The 21,875-nt window shown below is 45.5% G+C and overlaps 2 protein-coding genes across 17 annotated transcripts in view; one reads left to right on the forward strand and one right to left on the reverse strand.

Moving 5' to 3' along the window:
* Positions 1–1,541: 1,541 nt before the first annotated feature.
* Positions 1,542–6,599, forward strand: C3H1orf162 (chromosome 3 C1orf162 homolog). 4 transcript variants are annotated; one of them, XM_086391808.1, is made up of 6 exons: positions 1,542–1,690; positions 3,781–3,828; positions 4,923–4,992; positions 5,447–5,541; positions 5,821–5,873; positions 6,069–6,599. In XM_086391808.1, exons 2-6 carry the CDS (start codon positions 3,792–3,794, stop codon positions 6,234–6,236), a joined length of 423 nt encoding a protein of 140 aa, XP_086247934.1. In that variant the 5' UTR covers positions 1,542–1,690; positions 3,781–3,791; the 3' UTR covers positions 6,237–6,599. The 4 variants fall into 4 exon arrangements, with proteins under 4 accessions (XP_086247934.1, XP_086247937.1, XP_086247936.1 ...); XM_086391811.1 differs by having other exon boundaries at positions 1,556–1,690; positions 5,777–5,873; XM_086391810.1 differs by lacking the exon at positions 1,542–1,690 and adding an exon at positions 1,759–1,886.
* A 1,926-nt stretch (positions 6,600–8,525) lies between these two features.
* The window catches only part of ADORA3 (adenosine A3 receptor), a 154,705-nt gene continuing 141,355 nt past the window's right edge, over positions 8,526–21,875 (reverse strand). For 3 of the 13 annotated variants that reach the window (XM_086391801.1, XM_086391795.1, XM_086391791.1), the window contains 6 exons: positions 19,719–19,825; positions 16,980–17,327; positions 14,519–14,585; positions 13,695–13,795; positions 13,228–13,286; positions 11,301–11,427 (listed from right to left, as the gene is read on the reverse strand). In XM_086391801.1, coding sequence (XP_086247927.1) covers positions 11,425–11,427; positions 13,228–13,286; positions 13,695–13,795; positions 14,519–14,585; positions 16,980–17,327; positions 19,719–19,758 — 618 coding nt within the window. In that variant the 5' untranslated portion in view covers positions 19,759–19,825 and the 3' untranslated portion in view covers positions 11,301–11,424. Of the gene's footprint in view, positions 9,548–11,300; positions 11,428–13,044; positions 13,287–13,694; positions 13,796–14,518; positions 14,586–16,979; positions 17,328–19,718; positions 19,826–21,875 lie in introns of those variants that run through there. The other 10 variants (XM_086391797.1, XM_086391798.1, XM_086391793.1 and 7 more) reach the window with 5 other exon arrangements.

Here is a 21,875-nt window from a genome sequence, read left to right on the forward strand (position 1 = left end):
CTTGACACCCACTTCCCCTCCTTATTGTGTGACCTGAGCCTTTTCTCTTGAGTCCCACTCCATCCTGTATGTCTGACACAGCTTATTTCCTTGTCTCTTTCTTTACCCACAGTTTATTTTATTTAATGTGATACAATCTTCCTTATAGGTCATGTTTGGAATTCACACAAGAATTCCAAAATCTTTAGTTATTCTTTATTAATACTTAAAATATACTTTTTGCTTGGATTTAAAGACCTCCACAGTATATCTCAAGTCTATCTACACAACTATTTTCTGTTTCTCCTCTCTCTTAAACCTTGCTGATGGCCCAGAAATTCATCACTCAAAGCCCAGCAAGCAGTCCTTGGGTTGGGAACTTCCTCACACCGTCCATTTCTTCTCCCCCAATCATGTTCCAGGTCTCCCTGCTCGCAGCCTTGCCTGATCCCGCCTGCCCTGCCAGCTCTTCCCTTCTCCCACGCCTGCGAGTTACTCAGCCCTCTCCTGGAACTGTCTTCCCCAGGCTCTCTGCCCAACCAGCTCGTTCCCATCCTCTGGTTCTCAGGGTAAATATCACTCCTTGGACAGGAATTCCTGGGTCATCCATTTTATCCAAAGACATCCTCCCATCACTGACTCCCCAGCATGGCACTCTGTTTGTTTCCCTCATGTCCCTGAACACAATCCGTAATCAATCTGTTATTTCCTTTTCTATTGTTACTCTTCTCAGTTAGACAGTAGGCCTCATGAGCTTTCCTGCCTTCTCTCTAAAACACCCAGAGCACATGGCCCATTGTGTCTATTTAATGTTTATACTTATTATTTTATGGGTAAATGTTTACAAGTAAATGATCCACCTTCCCTTTGAAGCAATCTCCATGCCATATAAATAAATACATAAATTTTACTTATTTATTTTGGCCTGTACTGGATTTTCACTGTTGCACACAGTTGTGTTGAGCAGGGGCTACACTTCCTTGTGGTGTGTGTACTTCTCATTGTGGTGGCTTCTCTTGTTACAGAGTGTGAGGCTCTAGTTTGTGTGAGCTTCAGTAGTTGTAGCACCTGGGCTCAGTAGTTGCAGTTCCCAGGCTCTAGAGTGCAGGCTCAGGAGTTGCGATCCACAAGCTTAGTTGCCACGCAGCATGTGGGATTTTCCCAACCCAAGGATTGAACCCATGTCTCCTGTTTTGGCTGGCAGATTCTTTGTCACTAAGCCACTGGGGAAGCTGGCGATTTCCATGGTTTCAGAACACTTAAAAATCTGTCTAGTCTGCACTTAACACCATTTGCTTTTCATTTTTCTCTATCAACCTTACTTCCTTGGCTGGAATAAATGAGATTATGACATGCTTGATGACAATTGTAATGTCACACCACTGTGATCCCCACAACATCTGACGTGGTGGTTCCATATTCAATTAATACTTAATTAGAAATAAACTTGTCTTATCCCCCCAATGCTCTGGCATTCATGTGTCAAAAGATATAAAATTCTCTGCTTGTGGAATGAAAAAAAATACAGTTTGCCACAAACAGGAAGTTGGCCCTTGAGTATAGACAAGATCTTTGCGACACACAGCTTGATGGTGGCAGTGGCAGTAATCACTGTTTCATCATTCTGAGAAACAGGAATGATAACAGAAGCAGCAAGTGAAAAGCTCTGTCTTAGACAATGACATCTTACAACTGGACTTTGTCTTAAAAGGTAAACGCATTTACCCCATCTTTTAATATAGATGAAATAATCACCAAAACAAAATGTTAATCTAATTTTTACTGGTTTCAGTTACTTTTTTTAACCTTATCTGGTCGGGGAAATGTTGTACGTGAATGGCTGCATTTAGTTGGTGGATTTTATGGTAATCAGTAAGATTCTCCAATGCTGGACAAAACGTGAAAAAGTATGTATATAGAGTACTGTTTCTATTTTAATTTATGTTTCTGTCAAATGTTTGGAGTGTTGTTTTCAAAGGGTATATGCTTCCTGTTTTTTCCAGCATGGATTCATAACTAGCGTGGATTCATTAACTATTTCCCTGTGGCAACGTGTGAAGCTTTGTCTTTCAGGATGGGGGGACCCAGCTTTTGTTTTAGGTGACTGTGCTAACATTTCTTTGGGGTGGTTGTAAATTCAGAACCAGTCGTGGGAAGGTTAAGATTTTATGGAAACCTATGATCCTCCCCAGTTATACGGTCTAGTACAAATTCATAGGATAAATTCATACTATGATTAGTGCAAACACATATTTCAATATTTAAAAAACACTACATAAATTTTACAGTACTCTACAAAGAATACTGTTGACTTTTTGTTTATTTTCATTATGTTTAATTATGTTGCCTTTTATTTTTTATTGGAATATAATTGCTTTACAATATTGTGATGGTTTCTGCTGTACAACATGGTGAATCGGCAATATGTACACATACATCCCCTCCTTCTTGGTAACTGACTTTTAAATTAGAAAAGGAGCAAAAAGTGCTGGAAAATTTGTTACCCCTATGGATTCTGCTATGGATGATGGTCTTTCTATCCCTATGGCTCAGAATTCTCACCAAATTTCCCTATGGCATCTTTCTTGTTATCCTAGATTACATGATCTTTAAAAGTTTGTTTGATTGTAAGGCATTTGATTATTTTGCTGTTGTAACTGGTACATAGCAATGAGGTGTCCTTCTCCCAGTCTTTCCCTATATCCAAGGACTCAGAAATTAATTTACTTTTGACAGCTGAATAATTAAGTACAAATAATTGATGTCATTTATTATCTAAATAAATAACCTTAAAATACAGTAGTTATAGCAGAATTAAAAATCCTTCTCATGGGTTTGTCTAAGTATGTAGTAAAATTGTGGCCTCCTAAAATTGTTTGTTATTTTATTTTGTTTAAAGTAGAAATAATTTTTATCAACAGGCAGGAAACTAGAAAAGCAAGCTATAGTACATAGTTACAACAGAAAGACCTATCACCACTCAGAGGCTTATAGAAATTTTCCGTGAAATAGGAAAATGTTTATGATGAAACACTTAGTTAGAAAAGAAAAAGAGATATGAAGAAGTATCTCAACTAGCTTTTAAAAGATGCATGGAAGTACAACAAAAAGGAAATACACTAAAATATTAACAATGGATAGTGGAAGTTTGAGTGATTTTACTTTTCTGCTTTTAGGTACTCTATACTTTTTTGTACAAATAAATAAAAGAGGGGAAATACAGAAAGTTTAACATGAAAGAACCATAGCTTATATAAAGACGTTGTCACGCTTGAAAAGATAATATATGAACAAAATAGAAGCGTCTGATGCAGGACCTCCAAGAGCAAGTTAGTTTGCCCAGCACTGCTAGGGAAGACCGAAGCCAATGCATCAGACCTACGTGACAGTCAAAATCATCGATTCTGCTTCTTTCATACTTCAATTTGATGTTTATCAATAAAAATTATGGTTTTAATAGGCTTTCTCATACATTTTGATGAAATGCACTAGCTATACAAACATGTTTCTTATGTTATTCTAGTTCATACATTAGTCTCCTATGAGCTGGTTGGTATGAGTCTGTTCTGGAACATTCAGTCAATTCTTGATGCCCTGATGAGATCAAATGTATGGACCTACAGAGCTGAGGCCTGCCTGCTGAACTGCTGTCCTCACACTGTGAAGTTTGGGATCACTGACCTCACAAGAACACCCTCCGACCATTTGCCTCTTTGATTAAGATCACAATCTCAGAATTGGCCCCTCTGCCTCCTCTCTTTTCCAAGCTTTCTAAGACCTACCTTTTTTTTTAATTCTCAGGGGAAGGCAACATGGGAACTCAAATGTCCAAACCTGAACCAAACGATAGTAAGTCTGCAACAGAACCCATTACTTGCCTCGATGCTGAGTTCAGATGGACTGGAATCACGGACACTGTGCTGAAGGGTTGTCAGGGGATGGTATTTCTGAAGTTGGAAGAATCAGATGCAGGCTCTAATGCCAAGAAGAGTGGAAATGGGAAACAGGGAGAACTATCTGATCCTCCAAATATGAGTAAAGGGAGTCTCTGTGCTCAACATTAGACCATCTTGGTAGTTTGAGAGCCTGGCTCACTTCCCTTGAGTGTGAGCATGCTCAGTCATTCAGTAATGTCTGACTCTTTGCAACCCCATGGACTGTAGCCCGCCAGGCTCCTCTGTCCATGGGATTCTCCAGGCAAGAATTCTGGAGTGGGGTGCCATTTCTTCCTCCAGGGGAATCTTCCTGACCTAGGGACTGAAGCAGTGTCTCCTGCTTTGGCAGTAAAATTCTTTAGCATTGAGCCACCAGAAAAGTTCCTTCACCAAGGCTGCCTTTGGCTGCTGCTGCAGCTGCTGCTGCTAAGTCGCTTCAGTCATGTCCGACTCTATGCGACCCCATAGACGGCAGCCCACCAGGCTCCCCCATCCCTGGGATTCTCCAGGCAAGAACACTGGAGTGGGTTGCCATTTCCTTCCCCTAGTCACTGTTAATAGCTGCCCTAAAAAACAAATGAACCAAAAAAAGGCAGCGATTTCTAAGGTCATATGCCCTAGGACTTCAGGAAATGCTAGTTCTAGGTATCACTTTTGGTCTTTAACCCCTGGCCTTGAGATTCTCTGCTTAAGTCCCAGGGAGCATATGTCTCTAGGTCTCATTAAAATCTTTGAGAGAGAGCCCTGAAATGTTATTACAGGGACATATGGGAACTGTAGAAACACTAGGCTCTCCTTTCACTTGTGTATCTGATTATTGTTTAAGCTCCTGATCTAGTTTTCATGTTAAAAAATACAGGCTCTAAGAAACAATGTTCCCTTCTCTTACAGAGCTGTAGCCCCCATGGTTAAACTCCACTGGTTGCTTGGATAAGGGGGAGCACGTGGGGACCCTTGGGCTGGAGAAGATGTGGCCGATGCAGTAATCCCCTTTGTATTCTTTCACAGAGGGACCAGGCACCCACCCCAGCACAGCCTCGGCAGTGACCTCCGCACCTTGCCTCTCTGGCCACCCCAGGTAAGCAAGAAATGCCTCCCATTTCCTCTCATACCACATGGCATTTGATTCTGAGTTGACCACTTTGCCTTATGGACTTGGAGAGGGAGGTCTGGGGAGCAGGGGCCAGAAACAGCAGTAGTAGTAAATCAGTATTTTACCTTCAGAGTGCGGCTCTTAATCTAGGGTCCCCCATGCCTCAAGAGACTCATGAAGCCCCTAAACTTATAAAATTTGCTATGTGCAGTCCTATGAACATTTTTAAGGGGGAACAGAGCCCGCAGCTTTTACTGACACCTCAAATGGATCTAGAATCTGAAAGCCAAAAGTTGAAAACTGGGGGTGGAGATTGCAAGATGACTAACCAGTGTGAAAGCTATTCCAGAGGTTTACCCCTAGGTGGAAAGGGTTACCCTCTTGTCATAAGGCCTTCAAAAAGTCCCTCGGGTCATGTTCCCTTTCTTCTCCACAACAGCAAAGAACATTTGGTCTTAGCCTTTTTTGCTGGGGTTATACTGACACTGCTGCTGATGGCCTTTGTCTTCCTCATCATAAAGAGCTGCAGAAAATGTAAGTCTCCAAGAGCTGAGACAGCCCTTCTTTCTCTGCCATCGAGAACAGTAATAGAGAATAGCTTTGAGGGGAGTAAATCAGACAGAGCCCATGCTATCCACAGATCAAGGACTTGAACCCCTTCACTTCTCTCCCGGCCCTCTTCATCCTCCACCCTTCCCACCTCCAGCACCTCCCCCTCTACCCTGTCCCTTCACCCAAGATTAAAGAAAGAAGCTTCTAATTCCTCCAGGCCCCATGGGTGAGACTTGTTCCTCTTCTTCCTGGCACTTGCAGCAGGTCATTCCAGTCCCCAGACCCTGGATCCTCCTTCAGATCATCCAGCCAAGGTAAGACAGCCACTCTGTTTCCTGGATATGGAGGCCTGATGCCACTGGGCACCTGATTCTTTGAAGGGTCTTCTGATTTCTTTGGGTCTTCTCTCACCCAAGCTTTCAAGTTGCTTTTAAATGTCACTTGCTAATAAGAGACACCTTCCTCCAAATCGAACTGACTCATTCCTCCTCTTCCTTCCTCCTCTGCAGCTTTCATCCTCAGAGGAGGTACTTACCTATGCCAGCATGATTTTCAAAGCCCCCGAAGAAAACAGCGATCACCTGACCAAGAGTGTACAGAATGCTGTACACTTGGATCCTGTTGTCTATGCTCAGGTTAAAGTGACAAACTCACCTTGCCTCTCCAGTGAGGCTTGAGTCCAGTTCCTTTTGTCTCACCTCCATCTTCATCCATCACTTTCCATTTTAACAAATTTTGGACTACGACCAGAAGAAACCACAGCTGGAGCTGTCTGGGTGTGCTCGGACAATGCTAGTCACCAGTTTAAAGACCAAGGGTTAATCTTTTCCTGACCTGAGAAAAGATCTATGGCCCTCCCACTTGGACCAACAGCCTGTTAGACTGTTGAGAGCTGAGCCTACCTCCCCTGTCACCTTCTGAAAAGTGTGATACAGAGCTCACAGCACCAAGAGTGTTCCCTTGGCATCATTGATCTACTTGGGAAGAGTCAACCAAATGAACAATCCAGGTTGGATTACAAATAAAAGCAAACTCTGCAACGCTGACTCCTTCTCCATCATTGCTGTGTCTTTCCCCATCTCCTCTAGAGGTGCAGAGCTCATCCACAGCCAGAAAAGCCGAATGAAAGTGGTGGTACTCGGAACTCAGGATCGATTGGGGTCCAAATCGCAAACTCTACCACTAACTAACGTCCTTCAGTCATTGGGGCAAGTATGCTAAACTTTTGAAGCTTCAATTTCCTCATCTTGAAAACAGAACTAATAACACATCTCCTAGTGTAAAAATCAATGAGATATCGTTAAGAACTCTGTACATCCCAGAGCACTACACAAAATAAGGTCCCTGTTGGATAAAGCACTATTCAAATGAGGATGTCCATCTCCTTGCTATAGCATAAGAGATATGCCTAACAACAGTATAGGGGAACTAAAAATTGATCTAAATGTTAGCCCTCTCCCCTGCCAAATTCCAATGGATAACCCCATAGGTGGTCCTAGTAAAAATATCAATAAGATTACTTTTTACTAGGTAAGATTATTCTAAATTTCCTTTGTAAGCCATAAACAAGAAAGATCATTCATAAAAGTAAGCAAATAAAAGATGGGAAGGCTGACCTGAACAGCTGAGAGTACTGTTTTATTAAGAATGGCTAATTAAAACATGTTAATGGTTTATGAGTGAAAAAATAAAGGGATAAAATATAAAGACCAGAAATAGACCAAAAATTCCACAAGAGGAAATTTAGAGTATGATGAAGTTGGTGTATCAAATCATTTGGGGAAAATTATTCATAAATGGTGTTGAGAAAATTAGGTAGTCATGAAGGTGAAAATAAGATCAGATCTGTATCTTACTCCTTTTTTTCAAAATTCCAGATATGTCAAAAATTTTACTAAAAAAATCATAAAAGTACTAGAAGTAAATATGGGAGAACTTTGGAAAACAACAAAGTGAAGTATGCCTCTGAATACATGACACATGGTCAATAAAACAGAAAGGACTGGTTAACCTGACTTAGAAAGTACCGTTCAAAAGACAAATGGCAAGCTGGAAAAATACTTGCAGAGCATCTCATAGACAAAGGGCTGATTTTCTCAACAAATATAAGTTCCTATAAATCAATAAGGAAAAAAATCAACAGCTCAATAGAAAAGTAAAAGAATGGATAAGGTTAGGCTATTAGCAGAAAAGGAAATATAAATGACTTCAAACATACGAAGAGATACTCAACTTTACTCTTTAAGATAAATCATAATTAGAACTATAATTAGATAATAAGTTCCATCAGTAAGATCTGCAAAATTCAAAAAGTTTGCTAACAAACTGGACAAGATTGTGGGGAACTAAAACACATACATACTACTGGTGGGAGAGTGAGTTGATACAACTACTACGAAAGGCGTTTTGGCAACAGCTACCATTTTAAATTCTATTTCAAAGAATGTGTTCTACTTAAACATGTGGAAGTCACCTATGTCATTTGAATTGCACCATTCATCAAATAGACTAAAACTAAATTGAGGCTTGTTACTCTAAACACTATTCTGAGTGCTTGGCATGTGTTCATGGAACCCCCACAAACCACCAGGAGGTTGCAGCAGTTATTATTCTCACTTTTGGTGCAGAAATGGAGGCACAAGAAGGTCAAACAACTTGCCTGAGCTCACAGTCACACACGAATACTGAATTCATACCTGTATCTACATACGTTTAGTCTCTCTCTGGAAGAAACATCATTAACGGTTTTAGTAATTGCTATTTTCTGGGGAGTCCCTCTGATAACTGAGGGACTGAGGGGCAGAGATGGGAGGAAGTATGTTTTCCTTTAAAAACCTTTTTTTTTTTTTTATAACTTTTGAAGTCCTTAATTTACCTTGTTGAGGATTTTCAACGAGCCTGATACCTAGTGTTCCCATTCCCCACCTGAATTCTAGACCAAGTGAGAAATAAGAGGACTCGGCAGATAGAAATCAAAGCAGCATCTTTATTACAAACATAGGAAAATATAAGCATAAACCCATAGCTGCAGAACCCTGAATTCCGTGCACTAAGGCAAGTCCCTGCCCCTCCCCACACCCCAAACGGCAGCTCAGCTGCCCTTAGGGTTGCGAAAGACACCGTGTGCTCTTGAAATCTGCACCCAAGGAATTAAAAAAAGGAAGGGGAAGGGCAGCGCAGTCACTTCTGGTTCCTACCCCCAGACTCACTCATTAGACAAATCACTCCACTTCTGCCAGGGCGTCCCTCACTAAGGAGTGCCCACCAACGGAGCTCAGTCCACGGGGAGGAAAGCTTTTTTTACAAATCTCTCTTAAAAATACATTAAGTAATATTTTTGAGAATCAAGATAAGAAAATTAAGGTTCAAAGAGATGAAATAATTTACCCAGTGTCTCCCAGCTAGTAAGCGGCAGAACAAAATTTAAGTCCTCTGACTTCAAATTCCTTGCATCTGGCCTCCACCGCAAGCTGTCCCAGAGCCCATACAGTGGCAGAGAAACTAGAAAGGTCAAGTTAGATGATCTATTCGAGAGAGTATGTTCGCTCTGAGATGGAGCAGCTGCTCTTGACAGCTGGATTTTGAGGGGAACACAGAGTAAGTGAGAGTTGATAAAGGAAGGGCTCCCTCTGTGGAGACCCGGTTTGGGGAAGTAGTCTTGGGACGAGATGGCAGTGCCACAGCGCGGTCGGCCGCACGAGGGCAGCAGAGCGCCAGGAATGCCCTCCCCCGTGCTGGCTGTGGGATGTGTTGGTAGAGGAGGACTCAGTTTTAGCTGAAACTCTGCTGCTGCTGCTGCTGCTGCTGCTGCTGCTGCTGCTGCTGCTTCTGCTTCTGCTTCTGCTAAGTCGCTTCAGTCGTGTCCGACTCTGTGCGACGAGCAGACTTCAAACAATTCTACCAACTCTGAAGTTAGAAGCCATATCAGCTTTCCAGTTTAGAGCCAGTACCTTATGAACAGCTTGCAAGAAGATGTATAACCATCGTCCTATGGCCACCCAATACATGAAACATCAGGTTAATTCCTCTTCCCTGTTTTATTGAAACTTCCTAATTTTAACAGCACAACCCTGCATTTTCAAAGTCTTGATTTTTTTGTCTCCCTATCATGAAAAGTGGCACACAACTAGCCTTGCTGAAAGACAAAATGAATAAATAATTGACCACAGATTCAGCAAGTCTTTGGTATAGGATTCCCAAAGGAAATAGTTTTCCAGATAGGTAAGTGTGCATCTTCCAAGATGTCTATGGATGTCTTCATCTGTCGTGGAAAATTGATGTCTGCTCTCTTGACTTATGTAGTAGGATATCCTAACCCACCCAGCCAAGGATGGATTAAAGTGAGAGTGAAAGTGAAGTCACTCAGTCGTGTCCGACTCTTTTCGACCCCATGGACAGTAGCTTGCACCAGGCTCCTCCGTCCATGGGATTTTCTAGGCAAGAGTACTGGAGTGGGTTGCCATTTCCTTCTACAGGGAGTCTTCCCGACCCAGGGATCGAACCCAGGTCTCCCGCATTGTAGACAGACTCTTTACCATCTGAGCCACGAGGAAAGTCTCAAGGATGGATTGCTGTTTGCAAAACCAGTGGACTAGTGGCTTCTTTGTGCAAATTCAACACATGGCCACAGGAGAAGGATTAGGATTGTTTAGTGGCTGAGGGAAAACACAGCACTTTTGATGTTGTTTGATCTGGGACTGGGGAGGGAAGGGACCGGCTGAGTGGGCATACAGAGGATGGCAGGAATGGGGTCCCCCTCCCTGCTCTTCCCATCAGCCTGCTTGTTGAGTAGCTTTGGGTTCCCTACCTATGCAGAGAGGGCTTAGGGCTGAAGGAACTGTGTTCTTAAAAGACTGTGAGAGCCTGGACCTAAACGTGCAGGTATATATAGAACCCTGTCCCAGGCCTGCCCAGACCAGATGCCATTGAGTGTCCTGAGCATGGAGACTGGCCAAAACCCTCTCAGGAGGGACTGGAAGAGCAGGGTTTTTATGAGGGCAGCAGAAGCAGTGGGGAGATTCCAGGGTCTGAAATGCAGGAGACACACTCTAGGGGGAGAGAGGTGTAGACGTGCAGGTGGAAGCTAAGAGTGTAGGTATCCTGGCATTCGTGACAGCACCACCTCACTTGCACCCACAGCTGCTGATGCCCTCGTCTCAATTTGTTTCCTGATGTGAATGAATATGTCTCTTAACTTATCACACTTTGGTTTCTTACTGATAAGAAGCAGTGTCCATTCAGTCTGGTGGCAGTTTCCCATACACTTTCCCAAACGGGTGGCAGTTTCCAAATCTTTGAGTCAAGAGACTCTGAGAACCTCTGATGTAGCCTCTCTCCCTTTCTTTGGGTAGAACAGCATGGAATACTAATTCAGAAGTAAACTGGAATATTATACTTTAAACTTTTCTACAAATACTTTCCCAGTGGTATCCTGAGAGAAGTTAGTCATACCTTGGAGTTCATTCAACACTGGGTCAGAGATTTATTGGCTAAGGAATACAGCAGAAGTGATCTCCTGGCCCCCTAATCGAGATCTGGCCCTCTTCTTCACTTTTGACTAGCTGGTTGCGTGAGAACTAAGATCTTGAAATGTTATCTGACTGTGGCATTGCTCAGGAGTGGCCGAGCACAACCCCTTGACTGCCTCTGTTCTTACCTATCTGCAAATGATCATTGGCGAGGTTAAAGCGGCCTCCAGAACACCTGAGATCAGAATCAGTCCACAATTTGTGGGCCAGTTGTCATGGTGATTCTATTGTAGCATCATTTTATTTATGAACTTAATAAAAGAAATCTGCAGCCCCATCTGTTCAGTATGAGCCATCGCCTTTGGAGTCAGGACACGTGGAAGGGACTTCAAATTGTCTACTTTGTTGGAAATAGAAAAGGAGAATTGAATTGAGATTTATTGCCTACCTCTGCTGGGTGTTTCTGCAGCAAAAATGGCAAACTCTGTCATAGGGGCTTCACAGGGGCCCAACACCAAAGGTTGTTTTCAGAGTGAAAATCAGATGTCATGATTTAAAGGTCATCAGCTAGTTAGCAGCAAAGCTTGGTGCACGGGGCCTGCGTTCAGCTCTCACCGAGCTCTGGTGACACGAATGCAGCTGACTCCTTCAGAGCCCAGAAGGGACCCTGACTCAGGCTGCACGTTCCCGTTGCCTGAGCGTGAGGAAGCTGGCCGTGGCTAAACCAGATTGCACAATGCCCTGCTAGATAAGAATGAGGGCTGGGTTCCGTTGCTTCAACTTACATAGCACCATGCATCTCTCCTTTAGAGTACTTAGAGTTGACAGTTTCACGTGTGTGTGTGTGAGCGTGTGTCTGAGATGCTTTGCCTGCCTCCCACTCTACATTATAAGCTCCATGAAGACAAATGCTATTTCTTTGATTCAGCTGTGTATTCCAGAATCTGGTATGGTCATTGTTTATAGAATGAATGAATGCGTGAATGAATAAAAAATCCTGGTGAGTATGGGGTCCTCAACTTATACAGAAGTAAATAGACAAGTAATAAGTTGCTCTAGGTCATGCCTTAAAGAAGTGAAAATGGTTTTTGCAAAAACCTAGACTCCAATTGTGTCCCAAAGGGAGTGTGTGTGTGCTTAGTCACTCGATTATGTCCAACTCTTTTTGACCCCATGGACTGTAGCCCAACACCAATACTTTGGCCACCTGATGTGAAGAACTGACTCATTGGAAAAGATCCTGATGCTGGGAAAGATTGAAGGTGGGAGGAGAAGGGGATGACAGAGGATGAGATGGTTGGATGGCATCACCGACTCAATGGACATGAGTTTGAGTAAATTCTGGGAGTTGGTGATGGACAGGGAGGCCTGGTGTGCTTCGGTCCACGGGGTCGCAATACACGACAGAGCAACTGAACTGAACTGGACTGTAGCCCACCAGGCTTCTCCGCCCATGGGATTCTCCAGGAAGAATACTGAAGTGGGTAGCCATTTCCTTCTCCAGGGGATCTTCCCAACCCAGGGATTAAAACCCAGGTCTCCTGCATTGCAAGTGGATTCTTTACTAAGACCCCTGGGAAGCCCCCCAAAGGGTGTGATCTTGGGCAAAACCAAGCAAGATGTTGCTTTGTCTATATCCCACACCTCCACAGCTCTTAGATGGCAAAAAGCCAGCAATGCCATGGAAGCCACTGCTTTGAGTTCTTAGAGCTCCTGCTCTGGCCCCAGAGCCAAATTATCACCGAGCTTTGGGTTTCAGATTCGTCTGTCTATAGACCCTTGTGTTTCATTAACAGATGTTTCTGGTTTGTTCGTGTTCTCTCATTCTCTAAAATGCTGTTTTCTACATTTCCATACCCAGAGGACAGTGGAGTCTGTTTTATAGTTATGCCCACAGTCTCTCCATCGCCCAAGGTATTTCTTTGGTTTCTGAGCATAAAAACAAACAAAAACCTATTAGCCAACTAGTGGCGCTTGGGTCTGATGCTCTCTCTACCCTGCGTCCACTTGAGAGGTTAGCCGATTCCCCACATAGTGGCCTTGGGGATTCTGGCTTCTCTGAAGCGGCCCCACAGGAAAGATGGGCATATCTACACACCCTCTTCTGAACACAGTTCCTGTGTTTAGGAACAGGGAGCCCTACAGGTCAGGGAGCAGTGGGTACGGAACCCAGGACAGAAGAATCGAGGAGGGAACTTACCAGCGGCGTGGGGCTCGCAGAAGCTTGGCTGGTTTTCTGGTTTCTCATTAGGCCTTTACCTGCAATCGCCCAAGGGAAGAAGGAGGCACAAAGGTTAAGGGCCACCCCTCCCTTGGTGCGAGGCCAGGCCTGAGGCCCTTGGGCTTGTCCTTTTCCACTGCCAACCACTCCCAGCCCTTCTCAGGGAGACCTCTCTACGCCTGCTTGCCCAGGTGCTGCAGAAGCTCCCCAGTGGCTTAGTCCCCCCTCCTCCCTGGTCTGCACATGCCTCCACAGTGCTCTCGGCCACCTCTCAGGGTGCCTTTGTGACCATGAAACAGAACTGCCCTCAGCCCGTGGACAGGTTGTGTGGGAATCCGGGGGTCCGGGCAATAGGAGGAGGGTCACATTCACCCATATGAGAACTGTTCCTTGACCCCTTTCATTTTCCCCAATTTCCACCTCCCCTGCCCCAGACTTCTACCTACCCCTTCTGTTTCTTTGGTTTCTCCTCCTTCGGGACAAACGGCTGAATATGGAGATGATCCCTAAGCCCGTGATCAGTATGCAAATGATGAGAATGGACATCCTGGAAGGAATCACAGACAGTATCCATAGCTCTTGGAAGAAACCACGTTTAGGTTCTCTGCTCAGGATCCCCTTTCCTGGGACCTATCCCCTCTCCCAGACCATGCTCCCATTCAGTTCCAGCAGCCCCTAGAAACCAGATTCTTTTAGAGCACCCATCTCCTCCAGATCACACATGATCACGCATGACTGGACCTGGGATGGCTATCTGACACCAAGCCAGGCCCAGCCCCCTCCTCGGAGACTAACATGGGAGTGTGAGGATGCGGTCTTAGGCTGGGGGAACAGGGGGAAAAGAAACTCAGCAGCTACAAGTGGACTATCTTCTCCCAGGGCAGGGGAAAAAAAAAGAAATATAAGAGGGCAGTGGGGAGAGAGAAGAAGCAAACACGCAAAAGTGAAGCAGATTGAAGACAGAGATAAATCCTGATGATGCTCCCCATTTCTGAGCATGGCCAGATCTCTGCCCCTGCATTTCTTCAGACACTGCTTTCTCCTTATGATGAAATCTCCGCTTTAATCAAAGTAGCCAGAGGGCATTTTTGCTGCTTGCGACCAAGAGCCCTAAACTGTATTCTTTTGAAAGAAAGCAAACAGTCACACTGAAGACGGATAGCTCAAGAGGAGAAATAATACACAGCTGGAAAGTAGAGGGTGCAAACCCAGGGCCGTGTTGCATTGTTACTGCCCACCCAAAGCCCACTTGTCCCCTAAAGTTGCTCACCTGGAGTGATCTGCCTTGTGGACAACCTTGGAAGCCCTGCAGCTTCTGTTCTTATTGCCCGACAGGTCTGTGTCAGAAAGGATTTGTTGAGAGTCAAATAAGGCCCAAGCTCAGGCCCTTCCTTTGCCTTCTGCATCTCTGCACCTCTGCCTACCCTTCTCTCAGTCTCCAGAGAGTGAGTGCCCTGGGGGAGTACTGGGTCACGTTCACCTGCACAGGGCGGAGTGAGTGAAAGGCACTCAGTCATGTCCGACTCTTTGCAACCTCGTGGACTATACAGTCCATGGAATGCTCCAGGCCAGAATACTGGAGTGGGTAGCTGTTCCCTTTTCCAGGAGATCTTCCCAACCCAGGGATCGAACGCAAGTCTCCAACATTGCAGGTGGATTCTTTTACAGCTGAGCCACCAGGGAAGCCCAATGGGTAGCCTATCCCTCCTCCAGAGGATCTTTCTGACCCAGGAATCAAACCGGGGTCTGTTGCATTGCGGGCAGATTCTTTACCAACTGAGCTATCAGGAAAGCCCGCAGAAGGCGGATGGAACAAGCCAAGGGCTGAAACCCAGCCCATAGAGTTTGCCAAACTATATACCCTGCCATTGAGTTCCATGCACTGGGAGGAAGGGCACCTTTTCCAGATTTGCACAAAGGTTCTATGTTGACTAAATATGGCCCTTGGTTACAGAGGCTGACAGCTGTGAGAGGGGACTGTCAGAGGCACCAGAGTGCCAGTCCTGTCCTTAAGGAGCTGACCAGTAGGTAACGTAATTGCCACATTGTGTTTCTGACACCTATCAAAACCCAGCAAGAAAAGGCCACCATGGTCACCCGCCTTGCCCCTATGAGAAGATCAGGGGATGGGGTGTGTGTGTGTTTCATTTAAACTGAAGAGCTCATTTAGGTGGGACTTCTCTCATCCTGAGTCTAAAACTCAGGACAGACTACACATTTAATAATAACATTTAATAATTAAATAATTAATTTAATAATAAATTATTAATTAAATAAATATTAATAAATAATTTATTTAATTAAATAAAAGCAGAACCACACAAAGTAGAAACACGGTAGGTGTGAAGGATGTCACATTTTCGGTAAGATGTGTGCTGAAGAAATTACCAGCTGGTCAAATGTGAGCAGGGCTCTCCAGTATCAGGAGGAGGCTCCCCCAAGCCTCCCTTATGCCCTTTGCTATGTTTTCCTACTGGCATTGTCCTCTGATGAAGCTAGAAAAAGATCTCCCTTCTAATTTTTATTTATTTATTTATTTTTGGCTGTGCTGGGTCTTCATTGCTGTGAGGGCTTTTCTCTAATTGCGGCAAGCGGGGGCTACTCTTATTTGAGGTGCATGGGCCTCTCATGGCAGTGGCTTCTCTTGTTGCAGAGCACTGGTTTCAGGGCTCGTGGGCTTAAGTAGCTGCAATTCCAGGTCCACGGTTTGTGGGATCTTCCTAGACCAGGGATTGAACCCGTGTCTCCTGCATTGGCAGGCAGATTCTTATTCACTGAGCCACCAGGGAGCCCAAGACATCCCTTCTAGAAATGGAAATAAGGAGAAGCCACAGGGGGGCAGGGGCGGGGAGGGAGGAAAGGAAAGAAAAAAAGGTAGAGTAATGCGCCTGAGAGAGGTTTTCTGGTGTAAAGGGAGGTTTTCAACATTGGACAGAAGGACTTTGGGGAACAAATGGAGCCCCTATCCCTTCTGCCTGGCCCAAAGGAGCAACATACTAGCTTAGACAGACTTGCCCCTCCAGGCTGCTCCACCCATGTCCTTCCAGCTGCCTTCAGGAGAAAAGTGTACCCCTTAAAAGAAACCATTGACCTCTTGGACAATATTTCTCTGTATATTATAAAATTATTTAAGTGCACAATTTTTGAGGGTGCTTGCCCGGGTGCCTGTGTGCTTGCAAAGTCGCTTCAGTCATGTCCAACTCTTTGCGACTCTATGGACTATAGCCTACCAGGCTCCTCTGTCCATGGGATCCTCCAGGCAAGAATACTGGAGTGGGTTCCATTCCCTTCTCCAGGGGATCTTCCAGACCCAGGGATCGAGCCTGCGGTTGTTATGCCTCCTGCATTGGCAGGCGGGTTCTTTACCACTAGTGCCACCTGGGAAGCCCGGCCAGGTGCCTAGACCACTTTTTACAGCCTCAGCCACCTCTCAAGAAGCGAATATTCAAGATTCTAGTCCACAAGGCAAAGCTCTCACACTGGTGAGCCGCCCAAATCAGATGGCTGTGAGGGGAGAGAGGTCCTTAAGAGCACGCTGGGGCCCAGGCACCCTCCCCTTCCCCCAAATTCCCAGTTAATCATCAGCAGCATCAGCAGCCACCCAACTCTGGAGGGAGGGAGGGACCAGGTTAACCCAGAGAACAGAGTTGGCGCACAATGAGTATTTACCTCACCAGCTGCCACCCACCGCCATGGGTCACCCCCAGCTAGACCCACAATAGCTTCCTTACCTTGCCCAGACCAGAAATTGTTGGTGATGGCTCTTCTGTCATCGGTCACAACCAGCTCTGTAAAGTCCATGTCATCTCTGGCAAAGTCACGCTGGATGCCACACCAGTACCAGCCCGTATCCTCCTTGGTTAGGCAGGACACAGTGACAATGAGTTGGTTTCCTGTGTCCCTCAGGGCCACTCGATCGGTGCTGTTGGGTGTGAAGGCGATGATGTTGCAGTAGTCCCGGAAATAGCCTCGACACCAGTACTTGGGGTGGTCCTTATAGTGGGTGTCGTAGTTGCAGATGGCAGAAGCTGTGTCCAGCACAAAGCTTTCCTTGACCTTCTCGTCCATGACCATGGCATCTGTGAAAACACACGGACAAACACCATCGTTCTTTTAAACACATCTCAGCCCCTGTACCCTGGAGGAAAATTAATGAAAGCATTGGAGGCAGATTTTTGCCTGTTTTGGGGTTGGCAACCAGCTATTAGAGGTTGAACAGTGTTCCCCTAAAATTTATGTGTTGAAGTGGTAACCACCCAGTGCTTTTTAAAAATAATCTTATTTATTTATTTTTGGCTGTGCTGGGTCTTCACTGTGGCACGTGGACTTTCTCTAGCTGCAGGGAGCGGGGACTACTCTCTAGCTGCGGTACTCGGGCTTCTCACTGTGGCGGCTTCTCTTGTCGTGGAGCACGGGCTCTAGGGCACGCAGGCTTCAGTAGTTTCAGCTCCCAGGCTCTAGAGCACAGGCTCAATAGCTGTGGCCCACGGGCTTCATTGCTTCACAGCATTTGGGACCTTCCCAGATGGGGGATTGAACCCATGTCTCCTGCATTCACAGGTGGATTCTTGACCACTGAGCCACCATGGAAGCCCCACTCGGGACTTTAGAATGTGACTGTATTTGGACTTAGAACCTTTAAAGAGGTAATGAAGTTAAAGTAGGGTCATTAGAATAGGCCCCAGTCCAATCTGACTGGTGTCCTAATAGAAAAGGAGATCAGGACACAGACAACAGAGGGATGACTATGAGGACAGTGAGAAGGTGGTCCCCTGCAGGCCAAGGAGAGAGATCTCAGGAGGAAGCAAACCTGCTGACAGCTTGATCTTGGACTTCCAGCCTCCACCACCGTAAGGAAACAAACGTCTGTTGTTGCAGCCACACAGTCTGAGTTTGTTACAGGAGGCCTAGCAGACTAACACAGCAAGCCTGGAGAAGGATTTTCCCTGCTCTAAGAGCAGGGAGAATACCTATGCCCCTCTGAAAGACTTCAGGAGGCCACTCCTGTGGTTTGCAGGGAGGGTGGAAGAGCCTGAGGCCTACTGTTAGTAGATTCTCTGCCCCTAGCTCCCACTCCCTGCCCCGCTTCACCTTGGCACCCTTGAAAGGAAAGTAAGGAGGTTTGAGACAGAAACAAACCCACAGACATAGGAAACACTACAGTTACCAAAGGGGAAAGGACAGGGGGAGAAGAAAATTAGGAGTTTGGAACTAACAGATACACACTACTATATATAAACAGCTAAACAACAAAGACCTATTGCATGGTACAAGGAATTATATTCAGTATCTTGTAATAACCTATAATGAAAAAGGATCTGAAAAATATATATATGTGTGTGTGTGTGTTCACTTAGTTGCTCAGTTGTGTCCAGCTCTTTGCAACCCCATGGACTGTAGCCTGCCAGGCTTCTCTGTCCATGGGATTCTCCAGGCAAGAGTACTGGAGTGGGTTGCCATGCCCTCTTCCAGGCGATCTTCCCAACCCAGGGATGGAACCTGCAGCTCCTGAATTGCATGCAGATTCTTTACTGCTGAGCCACCAGGGGGGCCCCAAATCAACTATACTTCAATAAAATTTTTTTTTTAATTTAGAAAAAGAAAAAGTAAGGCAGTTTTGAGGCTTCTGCTGGCTGTACAGGACTGAAGACAGAGGCATCCGGTTCTGCTCTATCCTCAGGGGCTAAGAACTTCATGTTTCCTCTGTGCTAGACCGGTGTGGGCACCTCTGTCATCTCAAGATGTTGCATAAAAAGGAAGTCATGCAGGCCTCATCCAGCTTGACGGTGGCTGGGGAAGTGTTCGACCAAGGAGATGAGATGGCTGAGAGAGCCCAGCCCTCCCTTAGCCTTCCAGATGTGCAATGGGGCCCCTCAGTGCTGCCTCCAGAGTAGCCTGCGGCGGGTGTGACCAGCCCACAAAGCAGACTCGTGTCTTGATGTCACTTGACAGGCTATGATATTTTGTTCTCATATGGACCCCGTGAGAAAGATCATGTGATAATCAGTTCACCAGCCTCGATGCTGACCCAGAGAGAGGTGCAGTAAATTCAGAGATCACAAGGCTGGAGGAGGGCAGAGCTGGGGTCAGCCTGGTCCTCTGACCTTCTCATCTTTGGGGGCAGGTATGTGCAGAAAGAGGGAAGTCCTGTCCTCATATATCAGCACAAATGTTTTTAAAGGAAGAAGGGGAGAGGGAAGGGGAACTTACACTGAGAATACAGGGCCCTCATTTTAGCTGAGGGTTTCAAATTCCCCACAACCCTTTTATCGGATTGAAGAACAAGGACTAGTTTGGACAAGATTTATTATTTCACCACCTTTTATTTTCTCATCCGGCTCCTTTGGTGGCTTGCACTTATTAATAAGCAGGAACTCCAGGTAGGAAAGGAAAAGCACTAAGTTTAGGGTTAGGATGCACAGCCTCTGGGAAGTTTGGAGGCCTGGAGATGATCCTTCCCCATCTCTTACCTGAAAAGACAGTCAAAGAGAGCAGAATGAAGAGCCTCATGACTGGAAAGAAGTGAATCTTCAACTGGGATGACCAGATGGACCCAGGGGCCTTAGGAATCCTGGATCTGTTTAAAGGAAACAGATATCTTTGAGTTGAAGATGCTTTTATCCTGTTTGGAGAGACCAGGAAAAAGAAGGACCAACCAGTTAATCCAAGAAGTGCTGCTACGTACAGGTATCCCCGTTGTGCACTGCACAAGGGCTCTTCAGCAGAGGGAAGCCATTTGCAGACATAAACTTACAGAGTAAAATGATAAAATTCTGGGCTTCCTAGTAAAGCCCAAAACACAGAAGAGCTCTCCCTCCTGGATACGTCTGCTCTGGCACACCAGGCACACTCCTGAATCCAAACCATCCCCGGCACGCCTTCGTCTGTGCAACTGTGCACTGTCCTGCACAGCGGTCCAGGCACCATCCAAGGTCAGGCCTCTTGTTCACCACTCTTGGAGGCCCAATTCCTATTTAGCTGAGAGAAAGACCAATAAGGAGATTCATAACTATCCTGCCTTCCAGGAGAACACTTCAGCCTCATCCAGGGAGAGTGGCTAGAGGGTAGAGCCTGAAGCAGACATGCTGGTGGCCGGAGCATGTGAGCAGGTGAAAGTGTGGGTTCTGGGGCATCAATAGCCAGGCTGCACCTACAGACATCCTGAAAGCCTTCTTGGGACACATCAAGGCTGTCCGTGCGATAGATGCTTCCCGTGATGGGACCCATATGGTCTGGCTACTGATTTTTAAAGTTGGAATTATGGAACCACGCTCAGGTGAATTTAAGCTGAATGCTTATGTATCACACCCAGAGCTAGCACTTCTCCTCAAGGGTTGGACGTGGTGATTGTCCAGGTTTTCAATAATGTCCGCTCCTGAGCAAGGAGAGCCTTTCTCTATTCACACCAAGTCAGCACTGGGCCAGCAGCAGGCCTGCATCAAGGGAGGGGTTTTGCTTATATTGCCTCATTTATTCTTCAAGAAACCTTTGTGAGGTCAACAATTAAACTGCCAGGGGGACAAAATGAAGCAGCACTCTGTAGATTCAAAGGGGCTTGAGAGGCATACTCCCTGGAGGAGGGCACAGCAGCCCACTCCAGTGTTCTTGCCTGGAGAATCCCATGAACAGAGGAGCCTGGTGGGCTACAGTCCATAGGATAGCAAAGAGTCAGACATGACTGAAGCACCTGAGCACACATGCAAGAGAAACATACTAACAAATAGTAATATATGGAACTTAGTAATAGGAGAAAATTCTGGATTTTGGATCCTGGCAGAAGCAAACAATTGAGAAAATGTGGACAGTGACTAGATAGATGATGATATTAAGAAATCATTGTTGTGGACACTGGGGGAAGGAAAGAGTGGGACAAATGGAGAAGGTAGCACCGACATATGCTCACTACCGTGTGTAAAATAGATAGCTGGATAACACGGGGCCAGCCTGTACTCTGTGGTGACCTAGAGAGGTGGGATAGGGAGAGGGACACGCAGCTCAAGAGGAAGGTGATAGATGTATAATTATGGCTGATTTTCACTGCTGTATGGCAGAAACCAACACAACACTGTAAAGCAATTTTCCTCCAATTAAGAAAGAATTTTTTTTTAAGTGAGAATAAAAGAAAAGGAAACACTGTTACTCTTTTTCCAGATGTGATAATGACATTGTCATAGCCAGCCTCTAAGATGGCTCCTGATATACGTGCCACTGTGTAATTCCCTAGACTTGAATCAGGGCTGGCCCAGGTGATCAATAAAATACGGCAGAAGTGATGGCATACGGCTTCCAAGGCTAGATCATAAAAGATGTGCAACTTCCATCTCAGAGGTTGTACTGCTTTCTTTCTTTCTTTCAGAAGTCAGCTGCCACGTTGTGGGGACTTTCAAGTGGAACTGTGGAAAGGCCATGAGGAGAGGAACCAGCTTGCTAGACATGGACGACCCACCTTGAAAGTAAATCCTCCAGCACCATCGAACCTCCAGATGAATGCAGACCCAGCAACTTTGTGAGAGACCTCAAGCATGACCTGCCCAACCAAGATGCTCCTGAATTCCTGACCCATCAAAACCACAAGAGATAATAAAGAATTATCATGTTAAGCCTCTAAGTTTGGGGGTATTTCATTA

The sequence above is a fragment of the Bos grunniens genome, chromosome 3 (genome assembly GCF_055505025.1).
Source record: "Bos grunniens cultivar Pamir isolate PY7600 chromosome 3, Bosgru_T2T1.0, whole genome shotgun sequence".
NCBI classification, from domain to species: domain Eukaryota; kingdom Metazoa; phylum Chordata; class Mammalia; order Artiodactyla; family Bovidae; genus Bos; species Bos grunniens.

Excerpts from the sequence above, each read along its gene's own strand:
- C3H1orf162 (XM_086391807.1), top strand. The coding sequence starts at position 5,064 with ATGGACTTGGAGAGGGAGGTCTGGGGAGCAGGGGCCAGAAACAGCAGT. Across the intron at positions 5,542-5,820 it reads CATAAAGAGCTGCAGAAAAT|CAGGTCATTCCAGTCCCCAG; the intron begins GTAAGTCTCCAA and ends TGGCACTTGCAG. Across the intron at positions 5,874-6,068 it reads CTTCAGATCATCCAGCCAAG|CTTTCATCCTCAGAGGAGGT; the intron begins GTAAGACAGCCA and ends CCTCCTCTGCAG.